We start from the raw sequence: 20,747 nt of genomic DNA on the forward strand, positions 1-20,747 counted from the left end.
ATCTCCAATAATAGACGGTGCGCGAACTTACCAGTTAAGTAACTGCCACTGAAGTATCTTTATGTCAAGGTCTATAAAGATAAAAAGTGATTTAATAAATTAAAAAGGTTACAGATTTGACTTCATTGTATACGTACTGAACATACATGCAATAAAAAACAGGGATACATTCTCCAATGATTACAGCTATTTAAATTGCTACATTACTTTTTTGCACTGCTAAAGCCTTTTTAGCCACATCCGTAAGCCAACCCCCATCTCAAACCTGCATTATATATAGAAAGGGTCAAAACCTGCAATAAAAGTGCCATGTAACATAGCATGATGACACTCAACAGATTTCTGAGTCCAGGATCCAGGGTTGATCCTCAAACATGCTTATAGGTCATCAGACTGACCTCTTCTTTTGTGTGTAGACCACTGGACTTTCAAATCATAATCTAGCACTGCAGGTGTTCCCATTCAAAAAAAAAAAAAAGTTTCCCTCTAAACAATACAGGGTGGGGATTCAATTCAGCTCCAGTTTGTTAAACTCCCGGGATGAGTGCCTAGAGCTATTCAATTGCCAGCGCAGTAATTCCGCAACTAGCAGTTTTCTGCACACACCCTCCACCATTTTAAAACATGTATTTGTAGTTAATAAGGAAAGAAATATAGATCTCTTAAGTACATAGTGTACATCACAAAAATAAAATTCTAAAGTAAGCAATACGAGCAAGCAAAACTCTGCGCTAACTAATGCCTTGGGGAAACATCACGTGTAACCGCATCACGTCCGGCACTTAGGGGCATACCCAATTAGCTGTAAGATTTGTGCAGCTGAAATGAATGCTTCTCACCCAAATTCCAATTAACGTCGCTTTGCGTGCTCCTGTTTCACGAGCCATCCAGTTGTAAAAAAAAAAAACAAACAAACAAAAAAAACCTTGCACTGTAAATTTTGCTGTAAATAGCCATGTTATGTATGTTAAAGATTGGAAAAAGAAAAAAGAAATCGGCCTGTGCCCTACAAAACTGCATATAAATACTGGATAATATTATAGATCTCTATTACTGGACAAAAGCAAATTTGGGTTTCCAATGAAATATTTTTCCATTTCTAAACACTGAAAAAAAATGACAGAAAACAAGTTTTTTTTTTTTTTTTTTTTTTAGCAAATAAATGCTCTAATTAAGGGGCATAAAAATGACTAAGTAGTTTGAGTCATTTTAAGCCACTTTCAAAAAAAAGACACCTGTTACGCTCAAATGCAATGTGAAAAACACCTGTCCCAGCCATACAACACCCTCATACCCGTTTAATTTTTACCCATCATTCTGCAGAATATAATCCTAAAATGTACATGTAATTATTAGCCAAATTAAGCCAATTAAAAAGTTTTAATTGCCTAATCATTAGGAGGGTGTCCCAGGGGGTTCCGAACCAAGTCCTGGCATTTTACCTTAAGATAAGGATTTTCACCAACTTGGCATCTGCTCTGGGGCTCCCAAGAAAAAAAAAGAAGCAGCAGCAGCGTTAAATCATATTAAAAATTACCGCAGGCTAAATTTGCACAGCTAATTGAATACCAAAAACTCTCGCCGGGCCGTGTTAACTCACAAATCTAGTTAACACGGCTAATTGGATACCCTTTATTTAGAAAATACAGTTTACCGTGACTAAGCGCCAGCCATTGGCTGCGGTAAACTGCATCCCCTGACTAAAGTGCCGGGCAGGTAATTGAATAGCTCTGGGTACTTATTCCAAGAGTTTAACAAAGTTATGCGGAATTGAATTCCACCCACAGATTACAGTCATTTGGCAATTCAACAACATTGTATTAACAAGAATACTTAAATATCCATATACACTATTCCAGTGGTCCTAGAGAACAGGCTATGACTAGTGAATTTCTGACAAAAATAATATTTAAAAAGATAACAGGTGAAGATGAAAGAAAATGATTGGCAAAGGAGGAGGAAAGTTTCAAAAATAAAAACCTGCATTGAGTAGCACTACTGATTTGTACACACATCATACAGTACTTGCCTTGGTATTGAAACCATTTGTAACAATTTAGTAAGCTACAAATGCCGATTAATAAAAGGGGACAGCAAAATAAACCAAGATATTGCGAATGGAAAAAACAACACATAAGCTGAGTGACTAACATGTAACCAATATTAACCGCACTGACCTCTGTTACAGAAAAAAAAAAAAAAGTGGGCAAAATTAACAAAATTAGATGCAAATAGGCACTCTGTTATACAGGCCCAAATCTCAGTTGCAACCGCAGTTAAATCTTTTCACAAGGTCAGTTGCATTGAGAACACAGTCAGAGGCTCGAACATTAGAATTTCCGGCAAACATTAACCCCTTTTCCATTTCTAAGCCAATGTAGTTAACCCTTATCTCCACTATATTAACATACAAGACCAAAATATATGCTGCTATAAAACTTATTCTAAAATCACATAACAAAAACATGCTTAATTCACCCTTAGACATATATATGAAAATCTCTACATACTGAAATGGACTTTGAGCACCTGTCTGTTGTAAAATTTCTCACATTAAAATAACTACTTTCAAAAGGATAGTGCTGCTCCTTCCCATCTCTGCTAGAGAGGATGAGTTATATATTACTATATACTACAATACTATGGGCTCTATTCAATTGAACACAAATTAAATAGCGTCAGGAGGGAGCTCCCGGAGCTATTCAGCGCGCTAAGGATTTCTTCTCACACCCCTACAGGGTTGCAAGCAGAAATCCGACAAAAGTAGAGGCGCAATGCTGCTTTCTGCCCTTAGCGCGACACAAACCACATCCCGCCTGGCAGTGTAGTCGGAGAATGCCCGTTCTCGCGACTAAACACCCTGTTTAAAGCTCGAGGGGTGGGAAAACAGGCATTCTCCGACCCAACAATGCACTGAATTGAATAGCAGCTCTGGGAGCTCCTTCCCGGCACCATTTAATTTGCGCTCATTTGAATCGAGCTCTATGGGGGGGGGGGGGGAATTATCAAAGCTGGGACAAAGATAAAAATTGAGAGAAAGTACTAACCAATCAGCTTTTAATTTACATTTTGCAGGCTGTGCTAAAAAATTATAATTAGGAGCTGAGTGGCTGGTAATTTACTTTTTACAATTTAGTCTCTTGGAGCTTTGATAAACACCCCCCTATATAATGGATCTTGCGCAACATTATCACTGAATAGCACTGAATTTATGCTTCACACTTGTGATATATTATATAAACGTACAGACTTAGGGGGCCTATGTATTAGCACCCCCCACCATACCAATGAATCATACGTTAAATAAACACTAGTGTTTACTTTAAGCATGTGTACAGGTTTGTGATAATATCACTAGTGTTCACCCTAAGGGGGGTATTTATCAAATTTGTGAGAGATAAAAATGTAAAAAAGAAATGACCAATCAGCTCCTAAATATCATTATTTAAACACAGCCTGCAAAATGTAAACAGGAAGCTGATTGGTTAGTACTTTATCTCTCGCCCAGCTTTGATAAATACCCACCTTGATCTGTTAGTGAAGCTTTTTAATGGGGGGGGGGGGGGGGTTTGGGTTGAGGGAAGATAAACTTGATATACATTCACAAATATAAACAATATCCACACGCACAATATATTATATATATGCTTGTATATTACAATTTACTTCTATAGCACAAGTGCAAAATATAATATATATTTATTAGAGAAATACATGTTATTTGTGTATGGATACATCTAGAGGGGGGGGTGTTTTGTGTGTATATGATCAGGGTCCAATAGTGTAATAGGCAGCGCTCCACTAAAGACTTAGAACAGTCTAAATATAACAAGATCCAGAAGGATGGGCACTCACCAAAAAGGTATGGAAATCAGCAGTTCTTTATATGCTCACATATAACATATGCTTTTATACGTGAGTATATAAAGAAGTGCTGTTTTCTATACCTTAATGGTGAGTGCCCATTCTTCTGGATATTGATATAGTATTATATACACACATACAGTATGTCAAACGGTATAAATAATTTCCTAGTAGCATGTTCAGAAATACAAGGCGTAGAGTTTTTACACATTTAATAAAATGTAAGTTATTCACAATATCACATTGTTATTTGATTATCTTACTGCCAACAAAAGTATGATATACCAAAATCATCACAGTTCAAAATGTAACATTTTTAAATAGTTAATAATTTGGGGGAACAGAAAAAAAAAATGTTTCAGAATTATTTTCAGTAACTTGCAAAATAAATAGTCAAGTGATTACTCATAGCACAAAAGTGTTGACTAATTTCAAAGCTTGTTTATATAAATAGGTTACATAAATCAAAATAAATAGTAACATTTTCCAAAAAAAAAACAAAAAAAAAACATGCAGCAAAGCAAGCTAATACATTTTGTTTTAGCTTTAAAAAAAAAAACAAAAAAACCCCCCCCCATTCTTAATCCCTGCTGGAAAACAATTCTGACGTAGTTAAGAAATTATATTCCCATTTTTCTGAGCTCACCATCCTTACAGCAATAGGTTGGCTATTCAAAGTAACTTGAAGTAAAGACGTATATAAATTCGGCTATGCACTGTGCTACATAGCAAGTACATCGCAGTATACGGTCTAACCACACCCAGGATAACTACAGCCTTGCAGAAAATCTACTGAGAACTTTGAATGAGCAAAAATCCCAACATCAAAGGACTAGCATTGCAAGATGTGTAAACTTCGGTACAAGGAATAAGTCACATCACCTGCAGTGCATCTTATATGGAAGGCCTCAGATTACTGCAGACCATTACACTATCTTGAAGCATATGGGGTTCGTTCGGTCTGTGTGCATGTTACAGACGGCTCACCAGACCCACTTCACATGTACAACGCGGTGCAGCAAGCAGTGGACTATGCTGTACGGCTGGCAGCGTGCATGGATGGTAGGCTGTGCCGTCACACTGTATACATAGAACGGGTAAACTGAGCTGTGCTGTGTACGAGGCACTAGGTCAGGGCTCAGGCCAGACAGGCTTGTAGCTAAGCGGGGATGTGTGACGCTGCTTTCCTCTCCTTACGGATCCCTATCTAATACGTATATACTATAGCGGCTGCCTGTAGTGGATGTGTCCTTATTACACAACGGGGATGTAAGAGTTTACACTAAGTATACCGACCCCCTTGCTTCCCACGACCCCAGTGTCCGGTCCACAGCTAACTTCGGACCTGGCCTCCAGCTCCCAACCGTGACACCGGTCCCCTGTGCTAAAGAGCATCCACGGACAGTATAAGTACATCTCTGACCAATGTTACATGCAGTGTGCTGTATACTCTATACAAGAGGAGCATGTGTTACACTGTACAGCAATGATGTATAAATAGAGATTGACATAACTGCGTTTCATAGAAGTGTGAAAATACTTAGCATCATAATTATATATACCGTACAAACATACACCTAATACTATTTCTCAGAACAGAGAACTAGGACACAGGCAAAATATACACCAGTAGAGCATACGTGTAGGAAAACTGCAATTGCACAATAATTTGGATATTATACACCAACAATACACTATGCACCGTAACATTTGTTACAATATATGGAATATACAGAAGTTAAAGAAAAAGATATAAGGCCATGCAAATAAATCTCAGGCAAAGAGGCATACACTGTACATAGACCAATATCGCACACCAAGGGTGTGTGTGCATATAAACACCAAGGGGCATGCATTATAGACCAAAAGTGGTACACATCAATAGTTCTTGTATTCAGATTTTTGCAGTGACACATTATATAGAAAATAGTGTACATCAAGAAGGGTGTTCTAGCAAGCCTATTAGCACCCATTTATAATATTGCACACCAACATTATTTATAAAATATATATTATTATTATAATTTATATACACACAGAAATTAAAATGTACATTTGAAATGCAGCTATACACATGTTTATTGTACACTATTACTACATGTATATAGCATATACACAAATCAGACATTAAACACTAGTGTTAAAGCATGTATACAGGTTTGTGATATTACCAGAGTTCACCCTAAGGGTATTTATCAAAGCTGGGAGAGATAAAATTGTGAAAGATAAATTACCAACCAATCAGCTCCTATCATTTTTTTAATGGTAGTGAGGAGCTGCAAAACGTAAATTGGAAGTTGATTGGTTAGTACTTTCTCACAATTCTATCTCTCCCATCTTTGATAAATACCCCCCTAGGTGCAAAGTGCTGTTTAGTGAGGGCATATTTTGATGGTAACATTTTTAGATGTGATGTATCGCTATTGTAGCAATGCATCATAAAATTTTGCCCTTCAAAATTAAAATATGCCCTCCTAACTGATCCGCACCCTGCACCTAGAGTGAACACTAACAGCACTATTAAACACTTGTTTCATACAGTGGTGAACTGCCCACAATAATAAATACTGTGAGGAAAAGCAAAGGCGAGATCGCTGCAACTTAGGCTGGTTCCTATAATTTTTGGTTCTGAAATGATGAATCCTTGGCAAACATGTTAACATCCACACATTTCACAGCATACCTCTCACTATACATGTACACACCTGGAACAAATACACACTCACATGCAAGTCACACACTACTGTATGTAATCTGCAGTGAGTAGGAACAGAACATTATACATGGGGACAACACACAGAAATCCTACTAACATATCTGTACAGCAATGAGGATGGATATGAACAAGCAGGAACAAATTAGATAAAGGGGATCCCCCTCCCACACTTCAAAAATAGTACATCGACTGGGGTGCCACACACTAAAGATAGAGACATCTGTCCACTATCCACAATAGAATAGAACAAACTAGGGGTGCACTCACCAGACTTCAGAAAGTTTCCAGACGTTTTATTCAGCACATAGCAATGGAAATTTCAACCGACGTTTCAGGCCCCATGCAAAAAAAAAAGCCCTACAGTACATGAGAACCAATACATCGGCTGAATTTTACATTGCTATGTGCTGGAAGTTTTTCTGTACATTTCCTGGTGAGTGCACCCCTCGTTTGATTATATACACACACACACACATTATATATATATATATATATATATATATATATATATATATATATATATATATTATATACATACACACACACGTGAAAATGTATATACATAATAAGTATTGTTTTTGACTAGTATAACTTGTAATCTACCTTATCTTAGTTGTATCAAATCCGATTTATCTTAATTATAAGCAAAGCGTAAATAGATTTTGGTGTTATTACGCATTTATGGCTACTTTATCTGCAGCTAATTGCCACTTAATTGGCTGGCAACTACGGGAGATAGGAGATTAACGACTATAACACACACATACGAGCCAAGAATGAAAAAACGGGCTTATATATATTACACACATCGTACCTGCCCTATATACATTACACACACCGTACCTGCTCATAGCCCCGAGCCTGTGTCGGTAACACTTTCCTTTGCAAGCACCGAGAAGTGACAGCGCAGCCGCCAGATCAGAGGGGTGTGTGCAGGGTTAGCTACCCCCGGGGAGTCTCGGGGTGCACATACCTATCCCTCACTGTCCCGTACAGATAACAGCGATCACCCGTGCCCCTCATGCAGGTGCCAGCAGGTGACCCGGGGTACACCGGGTGTCAGAGGGAGAAGAGGGCTGCGCCAGGTATCCGGGTGTGACTGCAGTGACAGCAGCCCTCTCACAACCCCTCGGGAAGATGACAGCAGCGCCCGCCCAGCTCCCCCGCCCCCTCTCCCGCTCAAACTGCAGGATTCAAACCACAACCCCCCCGGACACGGCGACCCCCGGGGGGTACTCGGGAGACTTCGGGGGATTTTTTATGAATTTTTTCAGATTTTTCCCCTCTCTTCCGGCAGGTGCGGGCACCCGGGCAGGGCGGCGAGTGGTACCGGGGGCTGTCATAGCCCAGAGAGACACGGCGTGGGGGAGGGGCACGGCACCGGTCACAGCTCTGTAGGTGACATATAGCTGCCATACATTACCCGCTGCGCCCTCACTCACTTCCTCCTCAGTGACAGCCCCCTTCGTCCGCCGCCCCCGTCCCTCCATCCTCACACCGGTGTCCGCTGACACACAACGCCCGGGCTCCGGGTTTCCTGTGCCCCAACTCCGCTCCCTATCACTCCGGTCCCTCCAGTCATGACTCGAAAATGGCGCCGAAAGCGCAGAGCTGCTCATTCAAATTCGTTAGTGCCCCGGGGCATGCCGGGAACTACTCCGGCTGTCAGGGGGGACACGCCCACCCACCGAACCTGTGACACGCCCCCCCAGAACACGCCCAGCTCAGACCTGCACGACGGGCCGGGCACAATTACAGTACCGCTGCTCGCCCTCGCACTGTCCGGCACTGCCCACCACACACGGCTGCTCGTAAGGGGGAGAATAGTGTTTACACGGAGATGTGGGGAGGTCATTCATGTACATCAGGGGTCTTCAACCTTGGCCCTCCAAATGCTGTGGAACTACACATCCCAGCATGCACTGCCACCTTTTTGATATAACAGCATGCTAAAACTATGGCAGTGCATGCTGGGATGTGTAGTTCCACAGCAGCTGGAGGGCCAAGGTTGAAGACCCCTGATGTACATGGTGGAGTACACCGAAAGCCACCATTAATGTTAAGAGAGGGCCTCATTCACTAAATACACATCGGTATGAGGGCGCTAGGTGACCTATTATTTGTACCAAAGTGCCTGGATGGCATGGGCCTGAGTTACACCGCACACACTGCACCTATAGGGCTCAATCAAATTCAGAGCGAAGTGGACGAGTTGACGTAACGGCGTTCAATTCTTTGCTCGCTATGTGCAAATGTGCGAGTCCAGTGGTACTGTAAGTGCGGTATACAGCCACACGAACTCGCATTACAAGGAACTCGCTACTAATTGGAGCAAGCCCTTAGAATATAGGGCCTGATTCAGACCCACTCGCAAGCGGCTGTCCGCTCGCAAGTGGGTCGATGTTGTGCTCTGCACATGCGCACGACGGCGGGAGCTCCGTCGTGCGCATGCGCCAGACGCGACGAGCGAAGGACTTTCCTTCGCTCGTTGTGTCTGATCAAAGGGGGCGTGCTGTCGATGTTGATTGACAGCACGCCCCCTTTGGTGGGCGTGCCTCCCTGACGGGGGCGTTCCCACGGGAACGCCTCCCGTCAGAAGCCGGCCCACTGACATCACTAGTGATGTCAGTGGGAGTGATTTTGGCTCTGATAGAGCCAAAATCACTCCGGGGCTTGCGGTTGAAAACCTCAACCGACCATCGCGGCCATCAAACTGCACGCTCGTATAGGCTGTGGGTGGTGACCCACAGCTATACGAGCGTCCAGGAGGACGCTCCATTTTTATGGAGGGCGGCCCTCATTCAGAGCGTGCGCTCTGCTCAGAGCGTACGCCTCTGAATGAGGGCCATAGTTTCCTTGGGTCTGCTACTAAAGAAATCACTGGGAAACTGGCAGTGGCATAATACTCCCGGTGTTTACTGTACAGCACATGTACAGAATATCTCAGGAAAAATTTTGTAGGTGCCATTTTCCCAGAGCTATGCACATGCAAAGTAGACTTTGACAGAGTCGTCATTGCACCGGCATGAGGGGTGGAGATTGCACCCGGGCAGGGCCATCTTAACGTATAGACACACTGGGCAGTAGCCCAGGGCCTCACTATTCAAGGGGCCTTTGGGCAGAGGCAGGCTGGGCCAGGGGCTCCTACATGGAGTGTGCGGTCACTTGCTCCATGCATAGGGCAGCTAGCAGCGAGGCAGGCAGAGAAAGATGCTCCCTAGCTGCTCTGATTGTGAATTACACAGAATCAGAGCAACCAGACAGCATTCTTTACTTACCTCCCAGCAAACAGCCACAGAGTCTGATTAAGGGGGGCACAGAAGGCACATTGCCCTGGACCCCTCTCTCTCAGGGGCCCCCATACTTTAATCACGGCTGCCGTACATAGCAGGAACTGCACTGTGAGCTACAGAAGAGAAGGAGGAGGTGGAGTTCCTTAATCCTCACTTTGCATCATGTTTTTTTATGTTTAAGCATTGATTTTGTTGAAACGTACCAATAAATCTAAAGGTTTCATTTTAATGTCCACTAACATTTTTATTCCCGTGAATGGGTGGGCAGTGGCCCCAATGCATTGCTTTGCCCAGGGCCTACAATGGTGTTAAGATTGCCCTGCACCCGGGTGCCCTCCAATAAAACTCCACTTCTTGGGTTTGTAGGAAATGATAAATGCATTTGTAACAGAACTGAAGTTTGCACAGCATGCTAACGGTTGGGCAGATTAAGGTGCCTACACACTAAGCGATCTGGTCACGATCCGATATTGTGTCCGATTTCTCCCCCGGCAGCTCGTGGACACGATTTGGTATTAAAAGCTATTCAAATTGGCCCACGATCTATCGTGCATCCTAACTATTCCAGTGCAACGTGACTGAGATTTTCAGATCTTGCCTGCAGCAGATGTGTAAGATGCGATGTACGACCAGCGGGTACGCGCATCGGCATCTTGATCGTGAGTGGACACTCGGGATTAGTACATATTTTACACGATCTGTCGTTCCGATGCGTCGGAATTGGGCAGATCTTGTAAAAAATCGCCTAGTGTGTTGGCACCTTTAGGGTGTTCCAGCTAATTGCTCATATTATGGCCTAATTTAACAACAAGACATAACCCCTTTAGTACTTGCTAAAGGGGTCCTCCTTTCAGTATTTAATAAACAGCGGCAAGCTTAGCTTGTTGCCGTTTGTCACTGTACCGCTTACGCCTCGCAATAGGGACCCAGAAACAGTTTGTCCGGCTTCCAGGCATTGCAGAGTCCCGGTCAGATGAAAGTGTAATGCACACGCACAGACTAGCCGTCGCACATGTGCATGACACAACAGCCCGTCTCTGGCAGCAATAGGCTGCCAGCCGCAGAACAGAGGATGCCACCGATGATGGGGACGTCACTGGACCTCGCCAGAGAGGTAAGTAATGTTAAATACCAACGGCATATTCGTTAGTATCACTACGATACTAATTAAATATGCTGCTGGTAATAAGCATTGTTGTTAAATGGGAGCCCTTAGTTTTTTTTATGAGAGCATGGGCACCAAACATTCTTTAACATTCATAGCCATGCCGACTGGGTGCATTTTCCGCTCACGACCTCTTGTACATTGGGAGACAAAACGTTGTTGGAGGAGGCATGTTCCTTCAAAATGTATTCCATACCACATAGGGTCACATTTGGCGTGGGTCACTTGTGGATGCTTGACCTCTGATACAAAATGCAAACCTCTCATGGTGCTGATAGATGGATCCTTTTGATTAGTTGAGGGCTTATACTATAGCAGTGGTACCCAAACTGGGTGCCACAGGTTGGAGTTCCAGGACCAAATCATATTATGGTCAATGTTGACAGGCAAAGCCAATGCTGGTGGCTGCCAATCAAAAGATATTTGACAAACAGAAGTGTAACCCTGTATACTGTACCACCACATAACTGACCCTAAGGAGGAACACAATTTACTTAAATTTAAGATTTTTTTTATAGGGTGCCGCAAAAAATACGCTGATACTCAACGGCGCCGTGATTCAAGAAAGTTTGGGAACCACTGTACTATAGAAATGTTGGTGCTGCTATCCATTTGCACTATACAGTTATACTACCAACAACATTGCATATTTCCATTGTATCTTATAAAGACGAAGGAGGCATATATGTTGTGACACAGTCAGGATAGGGGTCCCTCTCCTGGGGTAGATGAACTCCCTCTTTACACACACAGCAGCCGTAGAAACAGGATACAAGTCTGGGGTTCTCGTACAAACTGGTCGGCGCCAGTCTTTATTGTGCCAAATGAATATAAACATAAACAAAACATAAACATAAGTCTTAGCCCGGCTGGGCACTAGCTACACAGCAGATTCCCTCTCTATAATAATGGTAGGGCCTGTTGCCCTCACCATCAACAAAACACGTGCACAGTACTTACAAGGAAAGCAACCAAGTGTCTCTGAAACCTGGAGTGGCCTGTGGATGGAGCCCTCCCTCTCCTCACATCCACACCCCCAGGACCCATTCTGGCTTTTCCCTAAAGCCGACATTTCTATTCTGTTTTTCCCAAATAGACTTCTCCTGGGGGTTTCAGAACACATATGACAGGAACCTAGGACATACATAGAAGCCATTCCACACTTCTCCAGTGCTTCTATCACAATGTGCATTTGATTTGAATACAATAAAAACATATAAATTTGTTTTTGCGTTTTAGTCTTATTTTTGACTTTGCATATAGTGAATGCAACATTGTTTGTTGTTACCATTTGAAGGAATGCGCACCTGCGCTGCCTCCCTCCAGCATCCTGCAAGTTACACTGAGCCACATGCATTACTGCGCATACATGCCGTATCTGCGCATCTTTACTCCATTGCGTCCACAAATACAGGACAGATACAGACTGTCACCACAGCCAGAGCCATTTCAGCACCCAAACATATCTGCAAATACTCTACACCGCACCCGATATATATAGTAGGATACCAGGGCTACTATCCACAGTGCCATCAGTACCTTGGCCCATAAATGTGTACCTGGAGGACTATTGCAGTAAGCACGTTCCGCAACGCTGCCACCATATTACTCTGCTACTACTATCTGCTGCCACCATACAACTCTGCTACTACTAGCTGCTGTCACAATACTACAATGCTAACAGGTCATGGGCCCAGTACCCACGTGCTAGCAGTTGCCATCAATTTCTCTAATCACCAGACTAATGCAGAGAGGGATCTGTTACAAGGCCGTCACCGTGCACAAATCCCGCTGCTGAAAGTCCAGATACCCGTGGATCAGCAAGGTCACACACACGACATGGAATAAGAGGATCTGAGTGAGTACAGACAGACCCTTATTCAATCTGTATGATAGAAATGTATAGTGCAAGGAGCAGAATTTCGTTTGAGAAGCTGACAAGTGCTGAAAGCTACTTTACATTGAAGTTTGCCATCCAGATGCAGCTGAAGCAGGAAAAATTGTGGAAGGTCACTAGTAGCCCAGGTAAAAATTAAAATCCTCAAGATGAAGACAGAGCTATAAAGGGACAATGGCCTAGCGGTGGAATTACATGTTTATTGAGTAATCCACGGAAAAGACACAGTTTATGATATGTAGATAGGATAAGTGCGAGTCAAAAAGAGTCCAAAGCATTGCTCAAAAGTTAGAGGCAAGGCAGTTGTCACTGGCATTGTAGACGTATTGTTTGTACATATCCTGGGAACCAACCTGATTGTATTTTCTCTGCTCTAGAACATTCACAGCAGAGTCTAATTTTCGAACTGTTGGTGTGTTGTGTAAAACTAAAGAGGGGCTGTTATCTCTGCAGCTTAGGGATGGAAATCGGAAGGCCACCATCAAATGATGGCTGGGCTTCCACCATTGAAACTTTCGATTTGATGGCAACTAACCATCACATCAAAAGAATTAGATGGTTAAAACTATTTCAATGACTATTGGCAGGGGGCAGAGCCTCTGTGAAAAGGGGCAGAGCCTCATTGCATCCCCGTTCGCGTCACTGTGAGGGCGTGCCCAGCACTCTCCGAGATGCTGGGCTGCCCTCAGGCTCCCCCTACACAGAGAATAGATGCCGTGCTCATGGGCACAGCATCTATTCTCCCACTACTCACCCGCTCCTCTGCAGAGCAGAGGTGTGTACTTTACCCCCGCAGCCAGCCATTGGATGGGCATCGGAAAGCTGCATCCGATGGCTGGCAACCATCAAATTCCCAGTAGTCGATGGAAAAAGTACTTTTATCGAATCAGAAACATCTATGATTCTAACCATTGGTTTCCTATGTCCATCCCTACCGCAGCTACCCAGTACCAACAACTATATACTCTAGACACTCTGGAGTGCCATGCAATGGTTGCCGAGGATTCCACCCAATCAATGGCACTGTAGCACAGGCTGTTGGGGCATCTAGGCTATGACAGAGTACAGAAGCTTCAGAGTGGTATGGTAACTGGGATGTCAGAGGACAATACTGAAAGACCAGCATGAGAGAGCTGTGTGAAAAATGAGCAGACACGTGTATCTTTTCAAATTTTGGATCCAGCTCGCAGCACTTGTGGTTGCCTTACCTTACCGCAAGCACTGCGAGGATTTCAGTGTAAAAAAAAAAAGCTGGTGACATGTACTACAGGGCTTGACAAAACCCGGGGGCCAGGTCGCCATGGCGACCAGATTTGGTTGCCTGGCGACCAGATTTTCAGCAATCCCCAGGCCCTGTAGTCCACACTACAGAGTAACAAACACACAGCTGGCGGCGGCGGCTGTATGTTTGTTATAGCAGCTGATGAGAGTGTCAGACTCTCATTGGCTGCTGCATCGTCCACGGAGTGAGCCAGCTGGAGCTCACTCATGAGCTCCACCTTCTGGCTCACCCAGCAGCAGGTTGGGAGAGACATCATGACGTCTCTCCCATAGTGTAGAGCGGCCAGGAGGAGCGGACAGCGGCGGACGTCGGCAGGAGCGTGGATCAGGTAAGTTGTGTTTTCTTAATTTTTAAGGGGCACTGCATAGGGTGGGTGGCCGCTACTGGGGACACTGGGGGGGCACTGCATAGATTGGGTGGCCGCTACTGTGGGGGTGGCCACTACTGGGGACACTGTATATGGGGGGCACTACTGGGGCACTGTACAGGGTGGGGCCGCTACTAGGGGCAATGCATAGTGGGGACTACTACTGGGGTCACTGCATAAGGGGGACTACTATTGGGGGCACTGTATAGGGGGGACCACTTCTGGGGGCACTAATTAAAGGGGCACTACATAGGGGGACCACTACTGGGGGCACTATATATGGGGACCATTAATGGGGGCACTGCATAGGAGGTGGCCGCTACTGGGGGCACTGAATAGGGGGGGTGGGCACTACTGAGGGTACTGTACGGGGGGGGTGTGGCCGTTACGGGGGCACTGTATAAGGAGGGGGGTGTTACTAGGGCACTGTATAGGGGGGTGCTACTAAGGGCAATGCATAGTGGGGACTACTACTGGGGGAACTGCATAGGGGGACTACTACTGGGGGCACTGCAGAGGGCAGATTACTAATGGGGGCACTGCATAGGGGGGACTACTACTGGGGGCATTGCATAGGGGTGCCCAAAGCATATTCTTGCATCTGGGCCCACCACTCTCTAGTTCCGCCACTGCCAGCGGTGGCTTTGTTTGCCCGGGGTTTTTTCGTCTACCATCACGACCATCGACCAAAAATGGTCGCGATGGTGATCCCAGCCTGTGACCTCTGTCACAGTGCTAGGATCGCAAATGCAGAAGGGGGTGTAATACGTGCAGCTTTGCAACTGTGATCCTCGCTGAATCAGGCCCTCAGTTCGAACTGATAATATGTGGAATTTGCTGTGTATGAGCTAAATACGGCTTACTGGAAAGTGATAAGAAGTACATTATTTCAATTGGGTCTAATTGGCTGAGTGGATTGTGCAATTGAACTAGCTTGCTACAGCTGCTTTTGTGAAACATTGTTACACTAACCAAATTGGCTTCTACACGTCATTATACTGAATAACAGCTTGTTGCTAATCTGTGTGGATTGCTGCTACAATAACTTCTAACTACGTTCATATATAATATTGGACTGTTGTTATACTAACCTAAAGCTGAATCTTATGATGCATACACACGTAAAGATTTTCTGTCCAACCATCCAACTAGTTGATTGGTTGGAATGAAAATCTGGTAACGTATGGGAGTAACTGATGATCAGCAATTTGCTCCTAAATGCCAGAAAACAGATGAAAATGGTCGTCAGACAAGTTTGTTAAATGTTTGATCTAAACAATTTGTTCAAACAACAGTTTTTGTCCATTTTCCGGCGTTTGGGAGCAAATTGCTGATTGTCATTTGCTTTCATACCTTACCAGGTTTTCATTCCAACCAATCAGTTGGATGGTTGGACAGAAAATCTTTACGTGTGTATGCAGCTTAATCCCCTTTTTTTTACTGAGCTGGTTTACAGTTGGAAATATATTTGTGTGAACGTAGAGTGGCATTGGATTAACACAATACTGAAGTCATTTGTCGTATTGGTCACTTGGATTTAAAAAGAGAAATGAGTTTTTAAGAATAACAATAACTGATGTATTTATATTGACTAGATTGCATAATAGTAATTTGTAATGCCATTGTAGTAGTAAACATTTTGACACTGACCACATATTTTATGTATTTTTAATATTGTATGTATGTTAATAAATGTGTTTGACAAACAGCGCTTCATTCATTTTGTTTTAGTTATTTTATGTGAGGTGTCTCAGTAATCCCTTACTTGAAGTTACAGTTTGATCAAATAATACTATTCCTCCCTCTTATTGTTTATTAGTACCTTATCATTTTAAAAATTTCTTCCATTGCCGGAAAGAGACGTCAGATGTCGTGTGATGCTCATGATGTGTCCTGTGATGGATGGCAGCCTTGAGTGAGGGGGAATGTTGGAAGAAGTGCACTCCTGCGCTGCCTCCCTCCAGCATTAGTTACACTGAGCCGGCAGGCGCTAGGACCCAAAAGAGCTCAGTCAGAAGGAGTTCGACCTTCTGCCATGTGCTACTGTGTATTCGCAGTGTCTCCGCGCATCTTTATCCATTATGTCCATGAGGACAGGACAGACTCTGAGGGGTCTATTTACTAAGCTGTTAGGAGATAAAGTGAACGGTGATAAGGTACCAACCAATCACCTTCCTAATTGCCATGTCACAGGCTGTGTTTGAAAAATGACAGTTAGGAGCTGATTGGCTGGCATCTTATCACGTTCCCTTTATCTCCTAACACAGCTTAGTAAATAGACCCCTAAGTCTCTAACCACAGCCAGAGTCATTTCAGCACCCAAACATAACAGCAATTATCCTTAAGCACCACTGATATCATATATAGTAGGATACCAGGGCTGCCATTCATCTGCCGGAGCATTCACCCAGCTTATGCTGGTGCACTACAATGTCTAACATTACCTTAAGATCCAGGCTGCTAAATTCACACAGATTTCCTACTACTGTTGCACCTGTGATATCCCTGTGTCATTTATTGTTGTTCTACCAGGTTACAATAAATCCAAGAACTGGTTAAGCGCACCACATGTAGACTAACTATCACCAGCACCAGCACCTGCGTTACACACAGTGTCATCAGTACGTTAGTCATACAAGGGGCTTTATGTTTCTCATCGGTTTGCAGGTGAAAATGTGAATCACCACCTGCAGTCAGTGTAAAGCACTGGATACGGCATATTTTGTGTATGACCTGTTTCTATCATTTTAGAATTTACTTAAATGTAAAACGAGGCGCATAAACTACTGGTGTCTCCTGTAGTAAAGGAGGCGCATAAACTACTGGTGTCTCCTGTAGTAAAGGAGGCGCATAAACTACTGGTGTCTCCTGTAGTAAAGGAGGCGCATAAACTACTGGTGTCTCCTGTAGTAAAGGAGGCGCATAAACTACTGGTGTCTCCTGTAGTAAAGGAGGCGCATAAACTACTGGTGTCTCCTGTAGTAAAGGAGGCGCATAAACTACTGGTGTCTCCTGTAGTAAAGGAGACGCATAAACTACTGGTGTCTCCTGTAGTAAAGGAGGCGCATAAGCTACTGGTGTCTCCTGTAGTAAAGGAGGCGCATAAACTACTGGTGTCTCCTGTAGTAAAGGAGGCGCATAAGCTACTGGTGTCTCCTGTAGTAAAGGAGGCGCATAAGCTACTGGTGTCTCCTGTAGTAAAGGAGGCGCATAAGCTACTGGTGTCTCCTGTAGTAAAGGAGGCGCATAAACTACTGGTGTCTCCTGTAGTAAAGGAGGCGCATAAACTACTGGTGTCTCCTGTAGTAAAGGAGGCGCATAAACTACTGGTGTCTCCTGTAGTAAAGGAGGCGCATAAGCTACTGGTGTCTCCTGTAGTAAAGGAGGCGCATAAACTACTGGTGTCTCCTGTAGTAAAGGAGGCGCATAAGCTACTGGTGTCTCCTGTAGTAAAGGAGGCGCATAAACTACTGGTGTCTCCTGTAGTAAAGGAGGCGCATAAACTACTGGTGTCTCCTGTAGTAAAGGAGGCGCATAAACTACTGGTGTCTCCTGTAGTAAAGGAGGCGCATAAACTACTGGTGTCTCCTGTAGTAAAGGAGGCGCATAAGCTACTGGTGTCTCCTGTAGTAAAGGAGGCGCATAAACTACTGGTGTCTCCTGTAGTAAAGGAGGCGCATAAACTACTGGTGTCTCCTGTAGTAAAGGAGGCGCATAAGCTACTGGTGTCTCCTGTAGTAAAGGAGGCGCATAAGCTACTGGTGTCTCCTGTAGTAAAGGAGGCGCATAAACTACTGGTGTCTCCTGTAGTAAAGGAGGCGCATAAGCTACTATTGCCGAGTTGGGCGCATCGTGTGTACACAGGGCCTGATTCAGCTTTGGGAATAGAGTTAAGGGGCATACACACTAAACCATTCGCTCCATGGCGATATCGTCTTGCAGGGGTCTTCAACCTTGGCCCTCCAGCTGCTATGGAACTACAGATCCCAGGATGCCCAGCGACAGTTTTAGCATGCTGTTATATCAAAACGGTGGCAAGGCATTCTGGGACATGTAGTTCCACAGCAGCTGGAGGGCAAAGGTTGAAGACCCATGTGTGTCCCCAGCAGGGGTGTGCTCAGTGTCGTTAATGACATCGAGCACACACACTGAACAATATCATGCACGATATCGTTCAGTGCCGGGCACCCACCCTCATCCCCGAGCATGCAACAGCCTAACAATATCGTCAGGTTGGCCTGCATGTTCGGGCGATGAACGACAAAGACCAACGACCTGTGAGGCGCGCATTGTTGGTCGTTATTGTTCATCGCTTTTGCATACAATTTGGCCAATATAGTGAACGACTGAACGACAACGATATAGTTATTGTTCAGTCGTCCAGAATATCGGCAAGTGTTTACGCACCTTAAGATGTAGCTAGTAACTGATCAACTTGGTAAAACCATGCAGATGTAAAATGTGCAGAGAAATTTAGATTTGGGAGGAGGGTGTCCAAACTGAAATCTAAATTGCAGTGTAAAAATAAAGCTGTGCAGTATTTGTGGGCTACATGCAAAAGCAGCCAGTATTTACCCTGCATGCAAAATAAAATGTATGTATTTGCATCTCTTGCATTGCAACATGGTTTGTCCAGGTTTACAGTTACTTGCTCTATCTTACTCTATTCCCAAAGTTGAATCAGGCCACAGTCAGCTCTGAGAGCGAAGCAAAATGCACCTCTTTTCCTAGGGGGGAATTTTGCATTCGCGATTTAGAGCCTGATTCAGCAGCATACGCAAATGCAATCACAACTGCAATTGCCTACGGATTGCAGTTGATAAAATATGCTAATGCCTGCCAAAGCACAGCCGACATAAAAACGCCTACTGCTGCCTTCTCATATCTGTTCACCGTCACTCTTCTGCGTAAACATTGGCGTACATCGGGCAGTCACGCCGCATTTACAAGTCTGACCAGTTACAAACACTGCAAGTCTCCTCGCACGCAGAAGGCTCTCATGCTGCCTATGCAATCGCAGTGGCTTATTTATGCAGGCCTATAAAACGGCGTTGAAATGGACAGACACGCCTGCTTTTTTCCGACCACCCCTCTGTCACCACCGCCAAACACTGACACGTCTGTCATTCACTTGGCGATGGATGTGCTCAACCATGGCTATCTCTAAAACCTGAACTGTTGGGGTACCTTGAGGACCACATTTGGGAACCTCTGCCCTATTACACAGAGTATTGTGAGGTGATAAGGATGAAGTTTTTATTCCTCCTATCGGCCTACTATGAGACCTTTTCAACCTTAGCTCACCCAAATACAACTAATAACCTTTCCTTTTAGTACAGTTTTTTTTTTTTAAAAACATAAAATCATGTTTAAAACTTATTCTCACATATACATAGCCAACTTGACCATTGTAGGACGGATGTTAGTACACTTGCTGTCTCCCTTTTTAGGGACAAACTCTTTGACAGCCTGTTAGGGCCCACTTTGGATTACCAAACGCGTTTCGTCATAAATGACTTCCTTAGGGGTGCTGCAATGGTGTATGTGTTAATCCCAGTTGGGCTTCAGATAATTTTATGCCTCCGAACTCTTAACCACATTTGTGGTGCAAACCTGGATACCACTTGTTAGTGACTGGTTATTTACTTCTACCAGGAGTATATATCCACCAGGAAGATCAACTAAAGATGGTGACAATATAAGCTATTAGCATAAGATCAAAGTGTCTCTCAGCCACTCTGTCTGGTTAGCAACTGGTTATGTACTTCTACTGGAAATTTAAATCCGCCAGGAAGGTAAGCTTTTAGCCTAGACTCAAAATGTCTGTCTCTCAGCATACTACTCAATTCACTAGTCTGGAAATGAATTCATTTTTAATTGAATTGAGGGAAATGAGAGACTGACAGGCTGGTTGCTGAACTGAACACATTGCAGCTGGTTACACTTGGGATTACTTATCAGCTATACTGGTTTAAAATTATATTGCATGGTGTATGCACTAATATACTGTTACAAAGCTGGAAGTTGTATCAAGTTTTATTGAATTTTGACATCAGTGCTTCACCCCTGATGAAGTCGACAACGACTAACTGTGTTGGAGGTTTATAATCTGTGTCCACAACACTGCAAGCTGCCTCTGTCACGAGCTTGCATCCTAGCGTTA

At 44.0% G+C, this 20,747-nt stretch overlaps 1 protein-coding gene across 5 annotated transcripts in view; it reads right to left on the reverse strand.

The window, feature by feature from the left end:
* LOC148527283 (uncharacterized) overlaps positions 1–20,747 on the reverse strand; it is a 189,021-nt gene that overhangs the window by 61,871 nt on the left and 106,403 nt on the right. For all 5 annotated transcript variants that reach the window (XR_015878033.1, XR_015878030.1, XR_015878032.1 and 2 more), the window contains one exon: positions 32–71. Coding sequence is in view for 1 of the 5 variants with exons in the window: in XM_088469097.1 (XP_088325223.1) it covers positions 32–71 (40 nt within the window). In the remaining 4 variants the exon portion in view is untranslated. The remainder of the gene's footprint in view (positions 1–31; positions 72–20,747) is intronic.

Source organism: Taudactylus pleione, unplaced genomic scaffold (assembly GCF_031769625.1).
Source record: "Taudactylus pleione unplaced genomic scaffold, aTauple2 ptg000089l, whole genome shotgun sequence".
In the NCBI taxonomy this organism is placed as follows: Eukaryota; Metazoa; Chordata; class Amphibia; order Anura; family Myobatrachidae; genus Taudactylus; species Taudactylus pleione.